Genomic DNA, 27,146 nt, shown 5'->3' on the forward strand with positions numbered 1-27,146 from the left:
TCACATCTGTAATCCCAGCACTTTGAGAGGCTGATGTGGGTGGGTCACTTGAAGTCAGTAGTTCGAGACTAGCCTAGCCAACATGGTGAAACCCTGTCTCTACTAAAAATACAAAAACTACTGGGCATGGTGGCATGCACCTGTAATCCCAGCTATCCGGGAGGCTGAGGCATGAGAATCACGTGAATCCGGGAGGCAGAGGTTGCAGTAAGGCATGATCACTCTGTTCCCCACTCTAGCCTGGGGGACAGAGGGAGACTCAGTCTAAAAAAAAAAAGGTGTTGGGGTGGGATGATATATGTATGTATACTACTACCTTGTTCATGGTGGGAGTCAAATATAATTTTATTTATAGAAGTGCTCCACAGGATGATCCTGGGGCTTATTTAGAAGTTGTTCTACATAGGTTAACTAGTGCTCAGCATAGAATTTTTCATTGTTTAAATCAAAAACTCTTATCTACTGGAAACCTGTAGGTTTCAGGAACAACAGCCAATTAAACAGAATTTTTTTTACTGGCAGTTTCTTCAGCATTTTCCTCACTATAGAATACTAAGGAAAGTGTATGTTATCTCACAGGTCGCAGGACAAATGTGTAGTTGCAATATAGGATGGAGGATCCAGCCTTGCCTCAAATGGAGAGCAAACTCAGGAGCTATGTCTCATTTAGTTAATGCAAATAGTGAACAAACTTATGCATTATTAGCAATTAACTATAAGACTGTTCCTTAGAGTACAAAGTACTTTTATTGTAATCAAAACTTAACAACAAGGTTAATCTGATGCATATTTAATAATATATGTAATTGTTATGGTGTTGCATGATAATTAGGCCCTACACGTTAAATTGTTTACATAAATGACTGTAATTGGTTATTTTTACACAGCCAAACATAAAGCGTTTGCCTGCTTATTTTATTAATTTTCTAGATTCTATAATCATGCCAAAGACAACAGTTTATCTGAAATCCTTTACTACTTAATCATGCACTGACAAACACACTATTCAAAATGACACAGCAGGGTTTCTCTTGGTACTGAAAATAGCTACTATTCAAGGCTTTCTGTATATATTCTGTCATTTAATCCCTAAGAAACCCTCTACGGGAGGTGGTGTTACTCCCATTTTACTGATGCAGAGACTGATACTTAAGAGAATGTAAGTAGGCAGCATAGTGGAGATTCAGACTACTACCACAATCCCTGACACTATACCGTCTCAGAAGGTAATGGATCACAGCAGAGATATGTAAAGTTAGTTTAGGAGACAGAGTGGCTCTGAAAAATACAGAATATATATAGCATATCCAAGGGAGAATGAATCAACCTGAAAAAGGGAGAGGTTAGTCAGTAATGGAACAGTAATGGGAGGGCTGGGGCTGACTTAGTGCCCATTCAAGGAAGACAGCCTTGGCCAGTGCATTTCAGGCATTATTACCCCATTATACTCCACTATATTATAGAGATACTTATCAGACTAATGCCATCTAATATTTAAATTTTAAAACTAACTCCTGTTATTCTAATTTCTTTTTTTGAGATGGAGTCTCCCTCTTGTTGCCCGGGCTGGAGTGCAGTGGTGCCGTCCCGGCTCACTGCAACCTCTGCCTCCCGGGTTCAAGCAATTCTTCTGCCTCAGTCCCCTAAGTAGCTGGGATTATAGGCATGCGCCAGCACACCTGGCTAATTTTTGTATTTTTAGTAGAGACAGAGTTTCACCATGTTGGTCAGGCTGGCCTCTAACTCCTGACCTCAGATGATCGGCCTCCCACCTTTACTGCTACTTCTTTCTCTTAAATCTACTTCTCCCTTTCTGGATTAATGGGCTCTTCTCTGTCTTACCTGTTGTCATCCAAGTTTCTGTTCTTCACTCTTCCTTCTTTTGTGTTTTTCCATTCAATGAGTTCAAGCAATCTTGTCTTCTCCTGTGGCTTCCAATTTTCCATCAATCTCTTGCTCACTCCCTCATCTATTTAACTCTGACCTGAATGTCCCCCTTGGCTTTTTTCCATTTTTTTAGATGGAGACTCCCTCTGTCACCCAGGCTGGAGTGCAGTGGCGCCATCTCGGGTCACTGCAACCTCCGCCTCCCAGGTTCAAGCGATTCTCCTGCCTCAGCCTCCTGAGTAGCTGGGATTACAGGTGCTCGCCACAATGCCTGGCTAATTTTTGTATTTTTAGTAGAGACGAGGTTTCACCATGTTGGCTAAGCTGGTCTCGAACTCCTGACCTCAAGTGATCCACCTGCCTCGGCCTCCCAAAGTGCTGGGATTACGGGCATGAGCCACAGCACCCAGCCTCCCTTGAATCCAAAACACATAATTAACACATAATTACCAACAGATGAATACCACGAAGGAAATTTACACTATAAAACAGTATAGAGGAATCTGATGGAGTTTAGAAGGTCAGACTGAGGAGGTGACTATTGAGCCAATATCTGAAGGAAGAGTGGAAAGTTAAGCCGGCTAATAGTAGTGAAGAAGGGGAAAGAGGATGAGAGAGTAGAAACAATATTCCAGGCAGACAGAACAGCATGGGACTTGAGGCAGGAAAGGAGCTAGTTCATTGCCACTGAAGCTAGAGAAGGGGAAGAGTGGGGCAGAGGAGACTGGAGAGAGGCAGATTATCTAGGGCCTTGGCAGTTGTCTTGAGGGTTTTGTACTTTATCCTGATAGCAGTGGGAATTCACTAAAAGTTTTTTAGCAAAAGAGTAACAAGATCAAATCTGTATTTTGAAAAACTGGTTACAATGTGGAGAATTGTATGCAGATTAAACTGAGGCAAGAGAGTGTATGGGGAGACAGATTCTGAGGATATTGTAGTTCAGGCCAATGATATGCTCCCTAAACCCACTTGTTTTCCTTACATTACTTTAGTAGAAGGCAAAGACGTTAATTATTACATAGTAAATGTGCGTCGAATATTAGCTATTATTATTATCTATAGCTAGAGATAAAAGGCTTAAAATTAATCTACCAGGAAGAATGAGTTCATTGGAGTGAAAGGATTTCATTGAAAGCATGGAAATGCGAATCAAATTCTTTTCTTTCTAGAACAGAGGGAGGGAGTTAGAGGAGTTAAAAAGTGATACCACAGGCTGGCCGCGTTGGCTCATGTCTGTAATCTCAGAACTTTGGGAGGCCGAGGCAGGCGAATCACAAGATAAGGAGTTCGAGACCAGCCTGGCCAACATGGTGAAACCCCGTCTCTACTAAAAATACAAAAAATTAGCTGGGCATGGTGGCGGGCACCTGTAATCCCAGCTACTCAGGAGGCTGAGACAGGAGAATCACTTGAACCTGGGAGGCAGAGGTTGCAGTGAGCCGAGATTGTGCCACTGCACTCCAGCCTGGGCAACAGTGCCAGACTCTGTCTCAAAAAAAAAAAAAAAAAAAAAAAAAAAAAAAAGTCCGGGCATGGTGGCTCACGCCTGTAATCCCATAATCCCAGCACTTTTGGAGGCCAAGGTGGGTGGATCACCTGAGGTCAGGAGTTCGAGACAGCCTGACCAATATGGAGAAACCACATCTCTACTAAAAATACAAAATTAGTAGGGCATGGTGGCGCATGTCTGTAATCCCAGCTACTCGGGAGGCTGAGGCAGGAGAATCACTTGAACCCAGGAGGCGGAGGTTGCAGTGAGCTGAGATTGCACCGTTGCGTTCCAGCCTGGGCAACAAGAGCGAAACTTCGTCTCAAAAAAAAAAAAAAAAGTGATATCACAGCAGCTAGAAGAGGAGGCCAGACTGTTTTTTGTTTTTTTGGTTTTTTTTTGAGACAGAGTCTCGCTCTGTCACCCAGGCTGGAGTGCAGTGGTGCGATCTCGGCTCACTGCAACCTCCGCCTCCCTGGTTCAAGTGATTCTCCTGCCTCAGGCTCCTGAGTAGCTGGGAGTACAGGCGCCCGCCACCACGCCCAGCTAATTTTTTTGTATTTTTAGTAGAGACGGGGTTTCACAGTGTTAGCCAGGATGGTCTCAATCTCTTGACCTTGTGATCCACCTGCCTCGGCCTCCCAAAGTGCTGGGATTACAGGAGTGAGTCACCGCGCCCGGCCCCCATTTTACATTTTTTTATTTGTGCCCACTGCCTTTTTTCAGAGGATGCAGTTAGCAATTTCAGCCACTGGATGGTGCAAATTCACAAGAGTCCAGTGAAAGTTCCTCAATTACGGTCCAAGGTGCACCTGTTGCTACACTGCACCAAGTGAAGGAGGGTGGGGTAAAGGAAAGACTTTTTGGATCTGAAATTTCAGTATAAACATGGATCGAAGTTCACTAGAAGTTCAGATTGAGGGAAATTTTTAGAATTTGATCACTGACAGACAAATCAGGTCATTGAATAAGGAAAGACAAAAGAAAAGTGTTGTAATAATGAAGAGGAAGAGAAAAAGGAACAGATAATGAAATATGAGGGAAAATAAGTCTAAAGAGATGAATTCAAGTGTTAGCAACAATTGTAGTATGACCCTTTACTGGTTTGCATCTCCCTGGTAACTGATAGCAACTTTGATATAAAAATAAAGCTTACTTCATTCTCTTCTAGAAAGTCAGCTATGCTACCCTTAGCTTATCCATTTGGTGGTGTGACATTATCAACAAATATTTTTAGTATCTGCTATGAACATGGTGCTTTGTTGATACAAAGTAATATAGAGATATACAAATTAACACAGATACTGGGCTTCAAGCAGAAGAACCAGTAAGTACATATAAGAAGATAAGTAATTGACTGGATTAAGAAAATGTGGCACATATACACTATGGAATACTATGCAGCCATAAGAAAGGATGAGTTCATGTCCTTTGTAGGGACATGGATGAAGCTGGAAACATCATTCTGAGCAAATATCGCAAGGACAGAAAACCAAACATCGCATATTCTCACTCATAGGTGGAAATTGAACAATGAGAACACTTGGACACAGGGCTGGGAACATCACACACCAGCACCTGTCATGGGGTGGGGGGATGGGGGAGGGATAGCATTAGGAGAAATACCTAATGTAAATGATGAGTTAATGGGTGCAGCAAACCAACATGGCACATGTATACATATGTAATAAACCTGGACATTGTGCACATGTACCCTAGAATTTAAAGTATAATACTACTACTACTACTACTAATAATAAGGAAGATAAGTAATTCAAGGCAACCTGAGGGCCATTGTATCAACTCAGAAAATGGAATACTTTTTGAAAGTGGGAGTGGAGTATAAGTGGGATGGGGAGGAAGGGATCATAGGACTCTCAACCTGTCCAGGGCAAACAAAAAATAAAAAGATTTCTTCTGGCCTTTAGTTATAAGTACATGCAGCAACTCTTCCTTGGAAAATGGCTAGTTATGGACATAGACATAGGAAAAGTGCTCTAGGTCAGAATCTGCTGGGCAGTGATTAGAAAGCATCCAAAATATTAATAGGAGGGGGTAGGAGATATGAGGAAATAATGGTTAAGGCCAGTACCACTCCTGAAACCACCGGTGCACTAGCCTGGGAGTACAGAAAAGGAAGGATGTTAATGGCTTGTTCAGGCCTTTCAGAGATCCAAAGTCCCAGGTCACTTTGATTTTTGAGATTATGGGTTTATCTAAAAAATGAAGAAATGGCAAAACAGAGATACAAAATATGTTTTACATTTTATTTATATTTATCTTTTTTTTTTTTGAGATGGAGTCTCACTCTGTCACCCAGACTGGAGTGCAGTGTCACCATCTCAGCTCACTGCAACCTCTGCCTCCTGGGTTCAAGTGATTCTCCTGCCTCAGCCTCCTGAGTAGCTGGGATTACAGGCATGTGCCACCACACCCAGCTAATTTTTGTATTTTTAGTAGAGACAGGGTTTCACCATCTTGGCCAGGCTGGCCTTGAACTCCTGACCCCAGATGATCCACCCGACTCGGCCCTCCAAAGTGCTGGGGTTACAGGTGTGAGATACCATGCCTGGCTGTTGTATATTTTAAGTGTTTCTGTTTAACAAAGTAATGCTTTTAATACACACGCAAATATGGCTGTTTACTTAATGTCATTCAGCAATAACTTAAAAAGTTTAAATTGGAGGTTTTTGTGAATGTACTTTCTTTGCCCTAAGCAACTACCTATCTTAATTTTTGGGCCTATCAAAAAGTATTGGGGTGACATCAACCCTTTAAAAAGGTGGAACAGGCTAGGTGCGGTGGCTCGCGCCTGTAATCCCAGCACTTTGGGAGGCCGAGGTGGGCAGATCACCTGAGGTCGGGAGTTCGAGACCAGCCTGACCAACATGGTGAAACCTCGTCTCTACTAAGAATACAAAAATTAGCCGAGCATGGTGGTGCATGCCTGTAATCCCAGCTACTTGGGAGGCTGAGGCAGGAGAATTGGTTTGAACCCAGGAGGCGGAGGTTGCGGTGAGCCGAGATCACGCCATTGCACTCCAGCCTGGGCAACAAGAGCAAAACTCCATCTCAAAAAATTAAAATTTAAAAAAAGGTGGAACCGCTTCTAGTCACCTCTAAAACTTGAAAATAAACACAACTTCTGGAAATGTAGTAGTAATATATTAGCCAAGAAGAAGAGACAGATTTTTTTTTTTTTTTGAGATGGAGTCTTGCTTTGTCACCCAGGCTAGAGTGCAGTGACATGATCTCAGCTCACCGCAACCTCAGTCTCCTGGGTTCAAGCGATTCTCCTGCCTTAGCCTCCCGAGTAGCTGGGATTACAGGTGCCTGCCACCACGCCCAACTAATTTTTTGTATTTTTAGTAAAGATGGTGTTTCACCATGTTGACCAGGCTGGTCTCAAACTCCTGACTCAAATGATTCACCTGCCTTGGCCTCCCAAAGTGCAAGGATTACAGGCATGAGTCACTGCACCCAGCCAAAGAGACAGATTTAAAGTGGTGTGAAGAATATGAAGTTTTGTATGTGTCTTTTTATTATATGTGTATATATATTTATAATGTCCATAAAGAGATATATTAACCACTGATTACATATTAACCAGTGTTAATGATTATCTCTGGGAAGAGAGATTAGGTATTACTTTTATTCTTTATACTTTTGAGTATTTTCTAAAAGCTTTTATAATGAGAATGTACTTTATTTATTTTATTATATATTATATATATATACATATTTTTTGAGACAGAGTCTCGCTGTGTCGCCCAGGCTGGAGTGCAGTGGCACAATCTCGGCTCACTGCAAGCTCCGCCTCCCGGGTTCACGCCATTCTCCTGCCTCAGCCTCCCGAGTAGCTGGGACTACAGACGCCTGCCACCACACCCGGCTAATTTTTTCTTTTTTCTTTTTTTTTTTTTTAGTAGAGATAGGGTTTCGCCATGTTAGCCAGGATGGTCTCGATCTCCTGACCTCGTGATCCGCCTGCCTTGGCCTCCCAAAGTGCTGGGATTACAGGCGTGAGCCACCGCGCCCAGCCGAGAATGCACTTTAATAATTATAAAAACAAAGTGTGGTAGCTTAATAAGAAAGAACTTGCAATAGAAACAGCAAATAAGGCTAGGCACGGTGGCTCACGCCTGGACTTTTTACCCCAGCACTTTGTGAGGCCGACGCGGGTGGATCACTTGAGGTCAGGAGTTGGAGACCAGCCTGACCAATATTGTGAAACCCCATCTCTACTAAAAATACAAAAATTAGCTGGATGTGGTGGCGCCTGCCTGTAATCCCAGCTACTGGGGAGGCTGAGGCACGAGAATAGTTTGAACCCGGGAAGCAGAGGTTGCAGTGAGCTGAGATTGTGCCATTGCACTCCAGCCTGGGCAACAGAGCGAAACTCCATCTCAAAAAAAAAAAAGAAAAAGAAAAGAAACAGCAAATAATTCCACAGGAATAATTGGCACTTCCACAGAAACAGTGTTTTATCAAGTTTTGTATAACTTGGTCTATAATGGTGACACTAGAAATGGTGCCCAGCTCTGAAGTGATCTGCAGATCCACATCCCAAAGCCCACACAGGAGTTCTCCTTTCTCCTCTGCCATCTCTCCCATCTCTGTTTTTACAGATCTTCACTGGTAAGGGAATATAGGACTTGAAGTTATTAATGGATTAGGGAGTCAGAAAATCCTCAGAGGGGTCTATGCTTTGTCAGGGGAAACACATTGTCCCCAAAGCAAAATAATTTTGATTCTGTCTGTGAATTTCTATAAAGTCAGTACAAATGTTACCCAAATTATACTCTTTTTTTTTTCTTTGAGACAGTCTCGCTCTGTCACCCAGGCTGGAGTGCAATGGTTCAATCTCAGGTTCAAGCAATTCTTGTGCCTCAGCCTCTGGAGTAGCTGAGATTACAGGTGTGCACCAGCATGCCTGCCTAATTTTTGTATTTTTAGTAGAGATGGGTTTCACCATGTTGTCCAGGCTGGTCTCAAACTCCTGGCCTCAAGCCATCGCCCACCTCGGCCTCCCAAGGTGCTAGGATTACAGGCTTGAGCCACCGTGCCCGGCCTCCAATTATACTCTTGTAGAAGAGTTGATGAGCGCAGATTTTGCCATAGGTTTTATCTCCCGGGACATCTCATGTTTCAGGATTAAGGGACATTCAGTGGTGGGTGAGGCTGGGAAGGGTGAGGAAGCATGTAGGCATTAGTTCTGGACCAAGAGCTTCTAAGTATATAATGCTTTTAATCATCCTCACCAGTGGTCTTGGGAAAGAGCAGGCATTTTTTTTCTTCCTATTTTATTGTCAAACTAAGTCACAGATGGCAAAATAAACTTGAGGCAACATTGTGGATCAGTGGCAGGATGCAAATAATATACTCATTCATCCAAATGCCAACCTCAGTGCTCTTTCCTCTCTACTATATTTTCAAGGTATGCTCTATGGACATTTAGAGGTTCTTTTTTTTTTCTTTTTTTTTTTGAGATGGAGTTTTGCTCCTGTCACTCAGGCTAGAGTGCAATGGTGAGATCTCGGGGCTCACTGCAACCTCCACCTCCCGGGTTCAAGCGATTCTCCTGCCTCAGCCTCCCCAGTAGCTGAGATTATAGGTGCCCTCCACCATGCCCGGCTAATTTTTGTATGTTTAGTAGAGACGGGTTTCACCATGTTGGCCAGGCTGGTCTCAAACTCCTTACCTCAGGTGATCCACCCACCTTGGCCTCCCAAAGTGCTGGGATTACAGGCGTGAGCCACCATGCCTGGCCCTAGAGGTTCTTTGGAGCTTCTTTGAAACATATGCTCATTATCCATGCTTTATATGTGTTCTCTTTCAGGCTGGACTTGAATATTAAATCGAGCCTTAGGGTGAGATTTTCCCCTGTTGGTATTGTTTTGATAATCACTTTTTGGACAGCACTTGAAGTGAAAGAAAGAAGGATACAGTTTATGTATTTTTTTTTTTAACCAGAGAACTAAGAAAACAGAATTTCTTAGAAACAGACACATTTCACCAAAATGAAATGGAATGGTTTCAGACTCTTAGGAAAAGAAGCAGGGCCTCACCCTGTCTTATCCCTCCTGACATTTCCTTTTCACCTCAACATTGATTCAAGATCAGGTGGTTTCACTTTCTCACCAAACTCTTATTTAAGCAGGTTAGATTTGACTCATAGCTATTCTCCTGTGAGAAACAGCATTATCATAATTATTTTGCTCTGGAATCTTTGTCCAAAAGGTATGCAACTCTCTATTAAAGTATGATATAATATCAGAGCCACCTTAGGAATTCTGGATCATCAGAAGACTTCACTTGGGTACTAATGGTCTGTAGTCCCTGAACCCCTTGGGGATAACTTATGAGGAAGCCTTTTGGAATGCGTAGGGTCAAGTTCCCTTCAGCAGTGTGTGGATAGATACATGTAGTACCAGAAGCTAAATTACAAAACCTTATAAACGTCAACCAGGGAGATCAGGAGTCCCACTCTAAGCTATTGAGGGCCAGTGAGTGTGAAGTCAGCTGTGAAGATAACAGAGGAGCTGGAAGCTGTGTCACACTAACAGCTGCCTTGTTTCTTAGAGGCTGTGTTTGAGTCTTCTGTCAAAGAGAGCAGTAAGGTCCATTCATAGTGCTTGCAGGGAATACTTTTTGTTCTCGTTTGAGGGGATGGAAAGGTATCCATTTAGATGGATGTATGAAGTGAATTACAGAAGGTTGTGGCTCAGATAGGGGCATGAGGGTAACTCTGCTAAGCCCACACTCTCCCTTCATTAACCAGGAATTGGTATTTGATTGTAATGTCCCTGCTGAAGATACGAGTGTGAAATTGGCAAGAATGTGCCCATATTAATAGGGAGAGGACTGTGTAGTATCATTCAGTCTTTGAGATAGAGCAGAACTTTTCAGAAGTATGTCTGGTGGATAACAGTGATCTCTGCAGCTTTCTTTGGGTTTGATGAATTGGCAGCATCTTGTCCAACCTAGAGATTGAAAGGAAATATGAAAGTTAAAAAAGGATGCAAGTGTATAGTTCTTCATGTACCAAGAAAAGGGCTGGCTAAGTACAAAACCCCATGTAATTCCAAGTGCACTTCATTTTGCCTCTTTGTTAATCGATAATTACACTGAGAAAGTATGATCAAGGTGCACATAGGTATGAGAACCAATAATTGCTTGGAACCTATAACCCACTAGCAAAGTAATTAAAAGATCTGGATCATAGTTCTGTTTCTAACAGCTGTGTAACCTTGGGAAGTGACATAACCTCTTCAAGCCTCAACTTAAGTATGAGTAAAATGTAGATACTTGCCCTGGCTACTTTCCAGGATTTCTGTAAGGCTCAAATGAGATAATGTATATAAGATTGCTATCTTAGTACTATTTTTTTTTTTTGAGACAGAGTCTCGCTCTGTCACCGAGGCTGCAGTGCAGTGGTGTGATCTCAGCTCACCGCAGCCTGTGCCTCCCGGGTTCAAGCGATTATCCTGCCTCAGCCTCCTGAGTAGCTGGGATTACTGGCGCGTGCCACCATGCCTGGCTAATTTTTTGTATTTTTAGTTGAGACAGTTTCACCATGTTGGTCAGGCTGGTCTCGAACTCCTGACCTCATGATCCATCCACCTCGGCCTCCCAAAGTGCTGGGATTACAGGCATGAGCCACCACGCCTGGCCCTATTTTTATTCCTTTATCATTTAGTAGCTTATTGTGTTCATAGAAGTTCAATCACAGTTGCAGCTACCTGGTTATCTCTAATTCTATTCTGGACTAGACTTTATAGTCCCTTCAGGCCTATTTCTTCCAATGTTCAGGAGAAATGATAATTTTTCTTTTTTTTTTTGAGACAGGGTCTCACCCTTTTTCCCAGGCTGGAGTGCAGTGGCTCGATCATAGCTCATTGCAGACTTCAATTCCTGAGCCCAAGTGATCCTCCCACCTCAGCCTCCCAAGAAGCTAGGGCTACAGGCACATGCCACCAGCTGGCTTTTTTTTTTTCTCTCTTTTTGAGACGGAGTCTTGCTCTGTCACCCAGGCTGGAGTGCAGTGGCGCACTCTCGGCTCACCACAACCTCTGTCTCCTGGGTTCAAGCAATTCTCCTGCCTCAGCCTCCCGAGTAGCTGGGACTACGGGTGCACACCACCATGCCCCGCCAATTTTTGTATTTTTAGTAGAGACAGGGTTTCACCATTTTGGCTAGGATGGTCTCAATCTCTTGACCTTGTGATCCACCTGCCTCGGCCTCCCAACGTGCTAGGATTACAGGCATGAGCCACCGTGCCCGGCCCAGCTGGCCATTTATATATATATAATTATATATTGTATATATTTATATATATAATTATATATATTTATATATATAATTATATATATATTTATATATATAATTATATATTATATATATAATTATATATTATATATTTATATATAATACATATTATATATTAATATATAATATATATTTATATATAATTATATATTATATATTTATATATAATTATATATTATATATAATATATATTATATATATAATTATATATTATATATAATATATAATTATATATTATATATAATATATAATTATATATATAATTATATATTATATATATAATTATATATTATATATATTTATATAATATATAATTATATATATAATATATAATTATATTTATATATAATTATATATTATATATTTATATATATAATATATATTATATATATTATATATATAATATATATTATATATATAAATATATAATATATATTATATATATAATATATATTATATATTTAATATATAATTATATATTATATATATTTAATATATAATTATATATTATATATATTTAATATATAATTATATATTATATATATTTATATATAATTATATATTGTATATATTTATATATATAATTATATATTATATATATTTATATATAATATATAATTATATATATTTATATATAATATGTGTATATATATATATACTTTTTTTTTATAGAGACAGTGTCTCGCTATGTTGCCTAGGCTGGTCTCAAACTCCTGGACTCTAGCAAGTCTCCTGCCTCTGCCTCTGCCTCCCAAAGCACTGGGATTGCAGGCATGATGAATCAGGCCTGGCCTTAAAAATCTTAAAAGTAAGATTCTTGACTCCAATCTAAATGATCTGATTCAGTTTATATGGGGCCCAGAGGTATGTGTATTCAATAAGCACCCTATTGTATCATGTCTGGACTGATGTTAGGAAAGCAGTAGGATAAAATCCTACCTATTTCCTGACATAAGAAGGATTGCCCACATTTACTTCATAACTGAAGCAGCTCCCTGTTCCCAGCACATTAAAAAAAATATTTTTTCACAGTCCTCTTAGGGATGAATCTCCTAGCACTTATATATTAACCCCATTTTCTGTTTTTCTTTTTTTCTTTCTTTTTTTTTTTTGAGACAGAGTCTTACTCTGTTGCCCAGGCTGGAGTACAATGGCACAATCTCGGCTCACTGCAACCTCCACCTCCCAGGTTCAAGCGATTCTCCTGCCTCAGCCTTCCGAGTAGCTGGGAGTACAGGCATGTGCCACCTGGCTAATTTTTGTATTTTTAGTAGAGACAGGGTTTCGTCATGTTGGTCAGGCTGGTCTCGATCACCTCAGGTGATCCACCTGCCTCAGCCTCTCAAAGTGCTGGGAATAGAGGTGTGAGCCACCATGCCTGGCCCCTACCCCACATTCTTTAAGCAAATGGCATAAACCACACAGAGAACACTTTCCTTCTGGGGCTGAGAGTCAGGCTTGGATTCAGCTGTCCCAGGTGGCTGGCCTCCCTTCTTTTGCCATCTCCACAACCACTGGCATTGGCACAGCTCCCTGGCTCCTAGGCATTGACACTGAAGGGAGAAAATGACTGGTATTAATATCAAGTGACTGGTAAGCATTTGGTTTTCTTCCAAACCTCTTGTTGGGCAACTTAAAGGAAGTCATCTCTTCTAAATAAAATATTCAGTCCTATTGGACCTATCCTTCCTAGAAAATGTCTAAGTACAGCAGAGGAAAGGAACTGCATTTAGTGAGCACCTGTGTGCCAGGTGCTTTTCACACAGAATCTCGATCTTTATAACTACCATGAGAGGCAAATATCATGAGACTTATTTTACACATGAGGCCACTGAGGTTAGAACAGTCAAGCAACTTTCCCAACACCACTCAGCTAGTGAGTGTGAGTGGCACATCTCCTCAAATTCCAAAGTCTATGCTTTTCTCCTTATGCCAAGCTGCCTCTGGAACAGAAGAAAGTCTTTATGGGTCAAGTTCAAGGATTCAATACAACAGCAAACTTACAGGACATGGGACTTCAAAAATTACAAATACTATAATGGCAACTCCGCTGAGCAACAGGGTGACAGCAATCAGAATTTTGACCACAATACTCCATTTCTGTCTCTTCTCTAGGTTCTCATCTGTGTCTAAAGGAGAGAGGGGAGTGGAAGAGGGAGAAAAGAAAATTTGAGAGAGGAAAGAGATTGATCCTTTGACCTGAAGTTCTTCTGGCTCACAAGACTATTAGAGGCCCAGACTAACCCAGAGGCAGAGGCAGAATTTCCAATTCAAACTCAGGGCTGGAGGGGGTGAGGGTGAGCTGAGCGTCATGGGCTCTGCTCTAACTTCTTTTGCACTCTCTTCCCACTGAGTCACCTTCCCTGGAATTGGGGATTTTCCATAATCACATAGGGCTGATTCTTACACTGCTCGCAGGAAGAAAAAATCTCGGGTACACATGGAGCTCTAAACTTCTTTTACTGTCAGCTTTATCAGGGTTCCTACCATTTTGCTCTGACACATTTTATGGGATTAGAAAATCGCCTTTCCTATGTTTCTCCTGGCTTTCATAGAATATAAGAGGAAGAAATGTAAAAATTAGCACTGCTTCTGGGTCAGAAGCTCAATCTGGCGGCAAATGGCTAATATGCATTTTTTTCTCACTCTGGCACTCAAGACTGGCATGCAGTGGCACAATCTCGGCTCACTTCAGCCTCAATCCCCCAGGCTCAAACCATCCTCCCACCTTAGCCTCCTGAGTAGCTCAGACCACAGGCGAACGCCACCATGCCCGGCTAATTTTTAAAAATTTTTTGTACAGACAGAGTCTCATTATATTTCCCGCTGAGCTTGAACTCCTGGCCTCAAGTGATCCTACAGTCTTGGCCTCCCAAAGTGCTGGAATATTACAGGTGTGAGCCAACTCACCTGGCCCTAATGTGCATCTCATTATTACTAATATCACATTTTTCCCCTGGTAGAAACTAGGATGTAACCCAAATTGGAATCTTACAGAATTTTAGTCCTGGCCAATTTAAGGAGGACTGTTACCAAAGAACAGTGAAGAAGGCTGTGTGCGGTGGCTCATGCCTGTAATCCCAGCACTTTGGGAGGCTGAGGTGGGTAGATCACTTGAGGTCAGTAGTTTGAGACCAGCCTGGCCAACACGGTGAAACCCGTCTCTACTAAAAATACAAAAATTAGCCAGGCATGGTGGTGCATGCCTGTTGTCCCAGCTACTCAGGAGGCTGAGGAAGGAGAATTTCTTGGATCTGGGAGGCAGAGGTTGCAGTAAGCTGAGACTGCGCTACTGCACTCCAGCCTGGGGGACAGAGTGACACTCCATCTTAAAGAACAAAAACCAAAAAAACAGTGAAGATGAAAGTATGCTGTTGGAGGCCCGGCGCAGTGGCTCACACCTGTAATCCCATCACTTTGGGAGGCTGAGGCAGGCGGATCACAAAGTCAGGAGTTCGAGACCAGCCTGGCAAACATAGTGAAACCCTGTCTCTGCTAAAAATACTAAAATTAGCCGGGCGTGGTGGTGCATGCCTGTAATCTCAGCTACTCAGGAGGCTGAGGCAGGAGAATTGCTTGAACCCAGGAGGGGGAGGTTGTGGTGAGCTGAGATCACATCGCTGCACTCCGGCCTGGGTGACAGAGTGAGACTCCATATCAAAACAAATATATGCTCTTGGGGACGGGCGTGGTGGGCAATGCCTGTAATCCCAGCAGTTTGGGAGGCTGAGGCAGTAGGATGGCTTGAGCCTAGGAGTCTGAGACCAGCTTGGACAATGTGGTGAGACCCTGTCTCTACAAAAATTTAAAAATTAGCTGAACATGGTGGCACACACCTGTAGTCCCAGCTACTCAGGAGGCTGAGGTGGGGGGATCACTTGAGCCCCAGAGGTCAAGGCTGCAGTGAGCCATGTTTGCACTACTGCACTCCAGTCTGGGCAACACAAGACCCTGTCTCAAAAAAAAAAAAAAGAAAAAGAAAAGCACTTGGTTGGTGTCATCACTCTTACAATTGCTTATTGTTTAAATATTGTCCATCTATACATACAGTGGCTAGAATTACCTACTACAGAAATACAGTTTTTTCTGTCCCTAATTCTGGCGACAGGGTGAGCTCATTTGCGTGGAGATAAATGATCATTGATGGTGTCAAATTACAAACATTTCTGGGACCTTTATAGAGAAGCTAATTTTGCTGTTGTTGTTGAGACAAAGTCTCACTCTGTCGCCCCTGCTGGAGTGCAGTGGGACAATCTCGGCTCACTGCAGCCTCCACCTCTTGGGTTCAAGCGATTCTTCTTTCTCAGCCTCTCAAGTAGCTGGGGTTACAGGTACCTGCCACCACGTCCGGCTAATTTTTGTATTTTTAGTAGAGATGGGTTTTCACCATGTTGGTCAGGCTGGTCTTGAACTCCTGACCAGAGGTGATCTGCCCACCTCGGCCTCCCAAAGTGCTAGGATTACAGACATGAGCCACAGCACCCGGCCTAGAGAAGCTAATTTTTTAAAATAAAAAATGGAATGATTTTTCAATGTACATTCAGTAACTTCTCAACCTCAAGAAAAATATCAGTAGATCCAGACTAACGTTGGGACTAAAAATGTTTCTTTTCTGTTCTCATTTTACTCCTACTTATTCTGTACTTTGTCATTTCAAAGCTAGAAAAATTACCCGTACTTGTAGTTTTCTCTCCTTCTTTATTCCCAGGAGTTATAGAAGGGGCAGTGGTGGAAAAAGTCTCTGATGAAGCCCCCATCACTGGATAGACTTTACATTGTGAGATCCCTGGTAGAAAAGCTATAAAACAAAGTAGAAAAGATGAAACTTTAGGGGAAAACTTTATCCTGCCTTTGATTTTATCTGATGAAACCCTACCCAGCTGATAGTAAACTTCCAATTGTGGTCCCATTAACCTGTCTGTCCGTAGGTTTAGGGTGTGAGCACAAAATAATGCCAAGAGTAAATGAGGATAGAGATACTAATAAGAGATATGGATTAAATGCCCATGGGACTTTTAACTAACATAGGATCAAAGTGAAGGAGTCATACCAATGATATCATTGCCTATCATTATTTAGGCCATAATAATAATAAAGATGAAGGCCATAAAAACTGTTGACAGTTTCCTTCTTTAAAAAGAGATGGCTCCAAAGTCCAAGGAAGAACATGAAATATCACAGTTAGCCTTAATGACTGCTGCAAGTGTGTCTAGTAGAATCTAGATCAACTACTCTGAGAGGGGACTGGGGAAAGCAGGAGGAGCTGGAAGAAGGAAAAGCCACCCAGCTTCATGTACTCCTTGATTTCATTCATTCAGCAATTTTTTTTTTTTTTTGAGACAGGGTCCCCCTCTGTCACCCAGGCTGGAGTGCAATGGTGTGATCTCGGCTCGCTGCAACCTCTGCCTCCCAGGTTAAAATGATTCTCGTGCCTCAGCCTCCCAAGTAGCTGAGACTGCAGGTGCACGCCATCGCACCCGGCTAATTTTTGTATTTTTTGGTAGAGATGGGGTTTCACCATGCTGGCCAGGCTGGTCTTAAACTCCTCACCTCAAGTGATCTGCCCACCTCGGCCTCCCAAAGTGCTGGGGTTACAGACATGAGCCACTGTGCCCAGCCTGGCCTTGCTTTCAAAGGATCTCTGGGCTACTGTGTGGAGAATGGGTTGGGGTGGGCAAGGGTAGAAGGAGGGTAACCTGTTAGGAGGCCATTGCAAAAGTCCCGATGAGAGATGATGTGATTCACACCAGCAGTGGAAGTGATGGGAGATGGATAGAGTCTAGCTGGAGTCTGGAAATAACCTCACTCGTCTCCAGAATTGACCTAATCCAATTCAGACAGTGTGGTTTCTGTTCTATTTTTAGTGGTCTCATATCATTGCTTATTAAATTAAGGTCTATAAATTCTACTTGACTTTTCTAAATTACTCTTCCATGTCTTAAGTGCATGAGAAAATGATAGTTCTTTACCTCAGAGGCCAGTGGCCATAGTACCAGGCACTGTGCACGAAATCATAGGGGAAGAGGTAATCCCTGATTCCAGTTTAATCAGGAAGACAGTGTTGGCAGACATTGGCAGAGACAGACATAAAGTCAACAAGTTCAAAAGAAAAAACAAGAACATTTTCAGCATAGTGCTAGTCAGTTCTTTGAAGTGATAACTTACATGTTTATAAGTCAGATTAGATAAAAATAAACAAATCTCACTTTGGACAAGTCACCACAAGTTCTCTGTGTTTTGTTTTTTTAATCTGTAAGATGGTAATGGTAAAATAATACTTGCTCTACCTATTTCACAGGGGTGTTGTGAAGAACAGAAACAAATAAAAATGAGAAAGCATGTGTGTAAACACTTTGCAAACTGAATGATATTATGATTGAAAGAGGGGGAAAAAGATGACCTAATGAGTCATCTGTCTCCACCAGAAGGAAATTTTGAAATATTGATAACAGCCGTCTTTTCCTTTTCCAAATTTCTTAAATAATAACAAATAGTCTCCATTTACCTTTTTCTACATTCCATGTTGACCCACATCTTCTGATGAGCATTTGTATTGCAGAACATTGTCACCCTTACAGTTCCAAATTTCTATTTTACTTGAGGACATTTTCATGAACTGTCTTCTGACCGTTTCCAGGACATCCTCCTATGCAGACTGTCTGGGACAACAGGCGCACACCACTACACCCGGCTAATTTTTGTATTTTTAGTAGAGACGGGGTTTCACTATGTTGGCCAGGCTGGTCTCGAACTCCTGACCTCATGTTCTGCCCGCCTCGGGCTCCCAAAGTGCTGGGATTACAGGCATGAGACACCGCGCCCGGCTCTAATTTTTATTTCTACCCTGTTTGAGGTTTATCACTTCTGGTACTGAGTGGAGATTTAAATTCAGAATAGGAAGTTTCAAACTTGTAGAAGGGATTATGTTTCAAAAGTTCATACATAAATTGGTTGTTTTGGACCAAGTGAGGTGGCTCACGCCTATAATCCCAGCACTTTGGGAGGCTGAGTTGGGCTCAAGTGATCTCACTTGAGGACAGGAGCTTGAGACCAGCCTGGCCAAAATGGCAAAACCCTATCTCTACTAAAAATACAAAAAATTAGCTGGGCATGGTGGTGCTGTAATCCCAGCTACTCGAGAGGCTGAAGCACGAGAATTGCTTGAACCTGGGAGGCGGAGGTTGCAGTGAGCTGAGGTCGCACCACTGTACCCCATCCTGGGGGACAAAGCGAGACTCTGTCTCAAATAAATAAATAGGTTTTTTGGGATTCATCATTATGGTTTCATAAAAATGTATGATGAGTGATGATTAGGTCCCCAAACTAATCTACAAATATCCATTTAATCTTTTTGCATAGCTCAAATAGTACAGAGTATTAGCTTAAATTCTAGATGTGGGAACCAACTACTATGTTATGAAGGAAAGAGGAAGAGTTTCTTTTTCTCTGGGAGGCTAACCAAGTGCAAATTTTTGAATTAGGTCAGGTTGATCTTTGGCATCTCTCCTCCCCCTTAACCCCTCAGTTTTCCTTGTCCCAATTTCTAAGAGCTAATGTCCTTAATTGCCCCAAGTCTCACAATGCCTAGCACTATATTCACTCCACCCAGAGTGCTCCAAACTCCAAAATGACTTAAGTCCACTTTTCCCCAACACAGCTGCCATGGACAGCAAGGTGTCACATGTTAAGAGGGAAATAATTGGATTTATTTAATTTGCATTAATATTCAAAGTTCAAAACCCTGCCAGAGTCTTTTGAGTTTGTTTATTTTTTCAGATGGAGTCTCGCTCTATTGCCCAGACTGGAATGCAGTGGTGTGATCTCGGCTCACTGCAACCTCCGCCTCCCGGGTTCAAGTCATTCTTCTGTCTCAGCCTCCCAAGTAGCTGGGACTACAAGCGCGTGCCTCCATGCCTGGCTAATTTTTTTATTTTGTTTTGTTCTGTTTTGTTTTTTGAGACAGAGTCTCGCTCTGTCGCCAGGCTGGAGTGCAGTGGCGTGATCTCAGTTCCCTGCAACCTCTGCATCCTGGGTTCAAGCTATTCTTCTGTCTCAGCCTCCCGAGTAGCTAGGACTACAGGCACACGCCACCATGCCCAGCTAATTTTTGTATTTTTAGTAGAGACGAGGTTTCACCATGTTGGCCAGGATGGTCCTGATCTCTTGACCTCATGATCCGCCTGCCTCGGCCGCCCAAAGTGCTGGGATTACAGGCGTGAGCCACCGCACCCGATGCTTTTGAGTTTTTAAGAGTTTTTCTGTAACATCCTGAGAGCCTATCCACTTATTTCCCAGTTTTAGTCTAGAGTTTAAAGTTTTTTCCATTATTCTGCTTGTGGACCCCCAATTTCTCTAAACATGTCAAGTTTTATTTTATTTTTCCAGTAATGTAGCAATAGCATCTAGGGGACTGCCAGTTTATAAAGAGGAACTGGCTACACTAAAGAAAAAAAAAAACTATATGAAAAAAAGAAAGGGTGAGAAAAGGAAAGGAGGGCAGAAGGAGAGAAACTTCAGGCTGAGGTTAAGAACCACTGCCCAGCAGCTGTGGGGGAATAGGCATTCTCCCCCAATGTGGGTATGCACAATGGAACCAACCTCTAGTGAGGGTAATTTAGCAGTAACTATCAACCTTTGATGCAACAATCCTGCTTCTTGGAATCTTATTGATAAATTGATAAATCTTATTGATAAATTGCAGGTATACAAGAAGAATATATATAGATCCTGAGTAATAGTGAAAGAATTTATTAAAAGAAAAAAGAGAAAAAAGAAGACTATATACGGTCATTGTTTTCGGAATTGTTTGTATTTGCAAAAGATTGGAAATGACCAAAATATATATCAATAGGGGGCTAGTAGAATATAGAAGAGACATGGCCGGGTGCAGTGGCTCATGCCTGTAATCCCAGCACTTTGGGAGGCCAAGGCGGGCAGATCGCAAGGTCAGGAGATCAAGACCATCCTGGCTAACACGGTGAAACCCCATCTCTACCAAAAATACAAAAAATTAACTGGGTGTGGTGGCGGGCGCCTGTAGTCCCAGCTACTCGGGAGGCTGAGGCAGGAGAATGGCGTGAACCCGAGAGGCGGAGCTTGCAGTGAGCTGAGATCGCACCACTGCACTCCAGCCTGGGCAACGGAGTGAGACTCTGTCTCAAAAAAAAAAAAAAAGACTATGGAAGAGACATACTATGGAATAATGAATAACTGTTAAAAAGAATGAGGCAAATATAAAAAAAAAGTATGGGGTAAATATATACGTATTGAAATGGAACGACCTATAAGATATATTATTAAATGGAAAAGCAAGGGATTGGCCAGGCGCAGTGGCTAACGCTTGTAATCCTAGCACTTTGGGAGGCTGAGGTGGGTGAATCACTTGAAGTCAGGAGTTCAACACTAGCCTGGCCAACATGGTGAAACCTTGTCTCTACTAAAAATACAGAAATTCACTGGGTGTGGTGGTGGGCACCTGTAATCCCAGCTAATTGGAAAGCTGAGACAGGAGAATCATGTGAACCTGGGAGGAGGAGGTTGCGGTGAGATGAGATCGTGCCACTGCACTCCAGCCTGGGTGACAGAGTGAGACTCCATCTCCAAAGAAAACAACAACAACAAAATAATAACAAAAAACAAAAACAAGCAAAAGCAAGGGGCAGAACAATGTATATGGTATGTTACCATTTATGTTTTTAAAATATGCACATTCATACATTCTTAGAGTATCTCCGGAAGGAAATATAATAAGTTGATAATAGTGGTTCCATCAGGGATAGAGAACTGGAGAATTGAGAGACAGGAGTAGGAGAGAGACTTACTTTTCACTATAAATCTATACTGTTTGAATATTTTACTGTGTGCATGCAAAATGAAATTAAAAAAAAAAAAAACCTGACCAGGCATGGTGGCTCACGCCTGTAATCCCAGCAGTTTGGGAGGCCAAGGCGGGCAGATACTTGAGGTCAGAGATCAGGACCTGCCTGGCCAACATGGTGAAATCCCATCTCTACTAAAAATACAAAAATTCGCCAGCCATGGTGGCAGACACCTGTAATCCTAGCTACTTGGGAGGCTGAGGCAGGAGAATCACTTTAACCTGGGAGGCAGAGGTTGCAGTGGGCCAAGATCGCACCACTGGACTCCAACCTGGGTGACAGAACGAGACACCATCTCAAAAACAAAAACAAAAAAAAAGAAATTTTAAAAAACTGTCGAAAGAAGACCCATCAGAAATGGAGATCACATGAAAATCACAGAGTATCAGGGCTAGAAGGGATCTTAGAGATTATAAAACTGACTCTCAGAGAGCACATAGATTTGCCCAAGGGGAGGATAATTCATTTTCTTTTTTTTTTTTTCTTTTATTATTATACTTTAAGTTTTAGGGTACATGTGCACATTGTGCAGGTTAGTTACATATGTATACATGTGCCATGCTGGTGCGCTGCACCCACTAACTCGTCATCTAGCATTAGGTGTATCTCCCGATGCTATCCCTCCCCCCTCCCCCCACCCCACAACAGTCCCCAGAGTCTGATGTTCCCCTTCCTGTGTCCATGTGATCTCATTGTTCAATTCCCACCTATGAGTGAGAATATGCGGTGTTTGGTTTTTTGTTCTTGCGACAGTTTACTGAGAATGATGATTTCCAATTTCATCCATGTCCCTACAAAGGACATGAACTCATCGTTTTTTATGGCTGCATAGTATTCCATGGTGTATATGTGCCACATTTTCTTAATCCAGTCTATCATTGTTGGACATTTGGGTTGGTTCCAAGTCTTTGCTATTGTGAATAGTGCCGCAATAAACATACGTGTGCATGTGTCTTTATAGCAGCATGATTTATAGTCCTTTGGGTATATACCCAGTAATGGGATGGCTGGGTCAAATGGTATTTCTAGTTCTAGATCCCTGAGGAATCGCCACACTGACTTCCACAATGGTTGAACTAGTTTACAGTCCCGCCAACAGTGTAAAAGTGTTCCTATTTCTCCACATCCTCTCCAGCACCTGTTGTTTCCTGACTTTTTAATGATTGCCATTCTAACTGGTGTGAGATGGTATCTCACTGTGGTTTTGATTTGCATTTCTCTGATGGCCAGTGATGATGAGCATTTTTTCATGTGTTTTTTGGCTGCATAAATGTCTTCTTTTGAGAAGTGTCTGTACATGTCCTTTGCCCACTTTTTGATGGGAGAAAATTTTCGCAACCTACTCATCTGACAAAGGGCTAATATCCAGAATCTACAATGAACTCAAACAAATTTACAAGAAAAAAAAAAAACCCCATCAAAAAGTGGATAATTCATTTTCTTGTAGCTTTTCCTGCTACTGAGTTCTGGCTGCCTTCAAGGATGTCAACTAAAAGTTAGTGCCTGCCCCCTTCCTCTTTTCCAATCTCACCTTTGCCTTTTAGAAGAGATCCAGTCTGAAACTTGGATGTGGGGATTAGGTGACAGCTTGAGGAGGCAGAGCTGTTTCTGCGGGGAGCAGCAATGATTCTCAGGTTCTTCAAAATATGCTTGACCTTTGGCCTTCTCTCCAAATATACAAGGTTGACTTTTACTTTGCTGTCAGAGCCAAGGCACTGCAGGGTAGCTATAGTCCAGTTTTGAATGAATGTTGTCCTTTTGGTTTCTGTGTGAGTTTCTGGAAGGAGAAGAACCAGATAGAAAAATGGAGCTGGTTTTGTTTTTTGTTTGGTTGTTTTTTTTGAGGTAGTGCCTTGCTCTGTCACCCAAGCTGGAGTGCAGTGTCGCAATCATGGCTCACTCCAGCCTCAAACTCCCTCAATCTCCAAGCAATCCTCCCACCTCAGCATCCTGAGTAGCTGTGACTATGGGACTACAGGTGTATGCCACTATGCTCGGCTAATTTTTCAATTTTTTAAAAGACAGGGTCTTGCTGTGTTGCCCAAGCTGGTCTCGAACTCCTGGGCTCAAGCAATCCTCCCACCTTGGCCTCCCAAAGTGCTGGGATTACAGACATGAGCCACTGCATCCGACCTTGAAGCTTTTGCTCTTGTGGTCCAGGCTAGAGTGCAATGGCACGATCTCTGAGTTTTGCTCTTGTTGCCCAGAGTTTTGCTCTTGTTGCTCAGGCTGGAGTGCAATGGCGCAATCTCAGCTCACTGCAACCTCTGCCTCCCCGGTTCAAGTGATTCTCCTGCCTCAGCCTCCCAGGTAGCTGGGGTTACAGGCGTGCACCACCACATCCAGCTAATTTTTGTATCTTTAGTAGAGATGGGGTTTCACTATGTTGGTCAGGCTAGTCTCAAACTCGTAAGCTCAAGTGATCCACCTGCCTTGGCCTCCCAAAGTGCTGGGATTACAGGCGTGAGCCACCATGCCTGGCCAAAGCTGGTTTTTAATCTGAACAGTGCCAAGCTAACCCATTTCCATTCATGACCCCTGCTAAACTCCACTGCTGTACTTTCTCTCCTTTTAGTTAACTTCTTCAGTTTGTGTTCATAGTACTAATATACAAGTCCTGCCTTTCTTCTGCCATGGTTCCCATGAAGGTTGGTGACAGCAGTAAATTTAGCACAGAGAAATGCTCATAGATTTTCTTTAATGCAGAGAGGGGTAGGTTCTGCCTCCTTCTCTTTTTTCATCTCCATCCATTTGAGTAATATAAGGATGCCTTAGGTAATGACAGTTAATTTAAAGATTGGTTTCCAGAAAGCCTCCTGGGAGGATACATATCCTTAAAATAGGATATTTGAGATATGGGCTAGGAAGTGGGAAGATGAGATATCTTTTAAAGGTAAAAATTTTTTGGAATGGCAATATCATTTTCCAGAAAGGACCCATTCCCTACCTTGCATTTGCAATTCTCTGATGCTTCTCACGTCCTTTGGGAAGATCCCAGGCAGCTGTTCCAGTTGGCAACTGCTATCTCTGAGGTCTAGGGGTGAGCAGAGGGGGAGGAGGGGAACCGGGCAAGGTTTGGGGAAAATCAGAATTTACTGGTACTTACTTTTTAGAATTCTGGGCAATGGAGAAGATATGAAAGAATGCAGTTCCTGCTCATAAAACTTGCAACTTGGGAGATCAAACACTCTCTAAAAAGACTTTACTTTTATTTATTTATTTATTTATTTATTTATTTATTTATTTATTTATTGAGACGGAGTCTCACTCTGTCGCCCAGGATGGAGTGCAGTGATGTGATCTCCGCTCATTGCAACATTCGCCTCCTGGGTTCAAGGGATTCTTCTGCCTCAGCCTCCCGAGTAGCTGGGATTACGGGCATGCACCACCATGCCCAGCTAATTTTTGTATTTTTAGTAGAGATGGGGTTTCGCCATTTTGGCTATGCTGGTCTCAAACTCCTTACTTCAGGTGATCCACCTGCCTTGGCCTCCCAAAGTGCTAGGATTACAGGTGTGAGCCACCACGCCCGGCCCTCAAAAAAGAACACCCAGCCAAATACATACAAAGTAGTAGTTGACCTAGTATAAAGAATACTGAGTACCAATCTATTACCCTTAGGACAAAGAAAGGTGAAATAGAGTTAAGAAAATTTACTAAGTTAATGAAAGACTAACCAACCCATTTCCTTAAATACTGCTTATTTTCTCTTCTCCCTCCTATTCTATCTTCTTTCTTGTATTAAATAAAGCTTTTGGAGATTTATATTGTCTGACCTTGGTATCTTTATAGGTTTCCACAGAACCATAGGTCTTAGTTATTTATGCTTTTTGGCACATAATTCAAAGGGTTGTGACATTTTTATAATTTGTCAAATTCGTTACTGCTGCAATTTGTGCCATTTGGTCTTAATTCTGATTAGCTAATTTTATTTTTTTATTTTAATTTTTTATTTTTTGAGACAGAGTCTCATTCTGTTACCTAGGCTGGAGTTCAGTGGTACGATCTCAGCTCATTGCAACCTCACCTCCCAGGTTTAAGTGATTCTTATGCCTCAGCCACCCGAGTAGCTGAGATTACAGGTGCATGCCACCATGCCTGGCTAATTTTTGCACTTTTAGTAGAGATGGGGTTTCGCCATGTTGGCCAGGCTGGTCTCGAACTCCTGACCTCAGGTGATCCACCAATCTTGGCCTCCCAAAGTGCTGGGATTACAGTCATGAGCCACCATGCCCAGCCTTGATTAGCTAATTTTAGAGATGAAATGTTTATGAAACTTTGAAAACTCATATTTTAAATAAGCAGTTACCAAAGAGCAGCAAATGATGCCATTCCACCCAATATCACCCTTTCCCTCAGCTCTCCCCACCCAAGAATATCACCATCTAGCTATTTACATGTACCAACTTAAAAAAGGCAACATCTTATGAACAGTATGAATTTGGGAATCTTAGGTGATGACAATACTGAAACTCTAAAGAAAGCCATCCAACAGTGAAAGGACTTTTAATGTTAATTACATGAACAAGACATAAGAATGCATCACATTCTCTGAAGACCTCTCATCATGAAACAGACAGCTATCTCTCTGGAATGAATAAGTTGCAGTCCTTCTTAGAGGCGAGTGGATACATGGGATTAACTCTGGAAAGTATTGCTTGCTGGATATCAGTTACATCTCTATCTGGTGGAAGAGACCCCGAAACTCTTTCTAGGCCTCTCTCTGTATTTTCCAGGAGATTAGGCTAGAGAATTACATACCTTTCTTGTTGGCATCATAGGATGCAATGATTAGGCTGAAGACCAAGATGGTATCCATGTTAGCTTGAGCACATGCTCACTGCAGACAGACCACTGCTCATCTGTCACAGCCCTTGATAGCTCTGCCTCTAGTTGCTTTCACCACACGCAGCTGGAACCAAGTTTGACCCTGAGAGACTCTGATTCCACCCTGATTATTTTGCCCCATTTCCTGAAGACCCAGGAATAGATCTAATTGGAGAAAGCGCTAATTCTGCTTATTAATAATTCACTCAGACTTCTTCTGACTTCGCTGCCGGTGCCGACATAGAGAACTAGATTACCTAGAGGTTTCTCGAGCAGGAAGGCCATAAACGCCCATTGATATGCTTTACAAATACTTGCAGATAGACACGTAGACATTTACATGCATGCTCACTGACACAGGCACAGAGATTTATATACTTTCATGAAAAGATGTGGAGATTTCTAGTAAGGAATATAATTTCTAGAGCAGGAATTATAGAAATAGAGCAGGAAACTAGGACTAGGAGTCAGTACAATTGAGTTCTAGTACAGGCCCTGTTATGAGCTATCACCTTGAGAAAATGACTTGACTTCTTGGGATCTAAATGTTCTCTTCTATAAATTGAGAGTCCTGAACCATATGATCTCTTTTTTTTTTGAGGCAGAGTCTCGCTCGGTCGCCCAGGCTGGAGTGCAGTGACACGATCTCGGCTCACTGCAAGCTCTGTCTCCCAGGTTCACGCCATTCTCCTGCCTCAGCCTCCTGAGTAGGTGGGACTACAGGCGCCCACTACCAT

General features: G+C 42.2%; 2 protein-coding genes across 8 annotated transcripts in view; one reads left to right on the plus strand and one right to left on the minus strand.

Annotated features, from left to right (window-relative positions):
- Window positions 1–27,146, plus strand: part of ACACA (acetyl-CoA carboxylase alpha) — a 330,230-nt gene that overhangs the window by 7,995 nt on the left and 295,089 nt on the right. The gene's annotated exons all lie outside the window — the stretch shown is intronic.
- C17H17orf78 (chromosome 17 C17orf78 homolog) lies at window positions 13,146–26,466 on the minus strand. The gene is made up of 4 exons (XM_016931958.4): window positions 26,344–26,466; window positions 24,530–24,616; window positions 23,114–23,359; window positions 13,146–13,257 (listed from the first exon to the last, which is right to left on the minus strand). Exons 1-4 carry the CDS (start codon window positions 26,399–26,401, stop codon window positions 13,169–13,171), a joined length of 480 nt encoding a protein of 159 aa, XP_016787447.1. The 5' UTR covers window positions 26,402–26,466; the 3' UTR covers window positions 13,146–13,168.

The sequence above is a fragment of the Pan troglodytes genome, chromosome 19 (genome assembly GCF_028858775.2).
Source record: "Pan troglodytes isolate AG18354 chromosome 19, NHGRI_mPanTro3-v2.0_pri, whole genome shotgun sequence".
NCBI classification, from domain to species: domain Eukaryota; kingdom Metazoa; phylum Chordata; class Mammalia; order Primates; family Hominidae; genus Pan; species Pan troglodytes.

Excerpts from the sequence above, each read along its gene's own strand:
- C17H17orf78 (XM_016931958.4), bottom strand. The coding sequence starts at position 26,401 with ATGGATACCATCTTGGTCTTCAGCCTAATCATTGCATCCTATGATGCC. Across the intron at positions 23,360-24,529 it reads CAGAGAATTGCAAATGCAAG|AAACTCACACAGAAACCAAA; the intron begins GTAGGGAATGGG and ends TTCTCCTTCCAG. Across the intron at positions 13,258-23,113 it reads ATCTCTTCTAAAAGGCAAAG|TGTCAATGCCTAGGAGCCAG; the intron begins GTGAGATTGGAA and ends TTCTCCCTTCAG.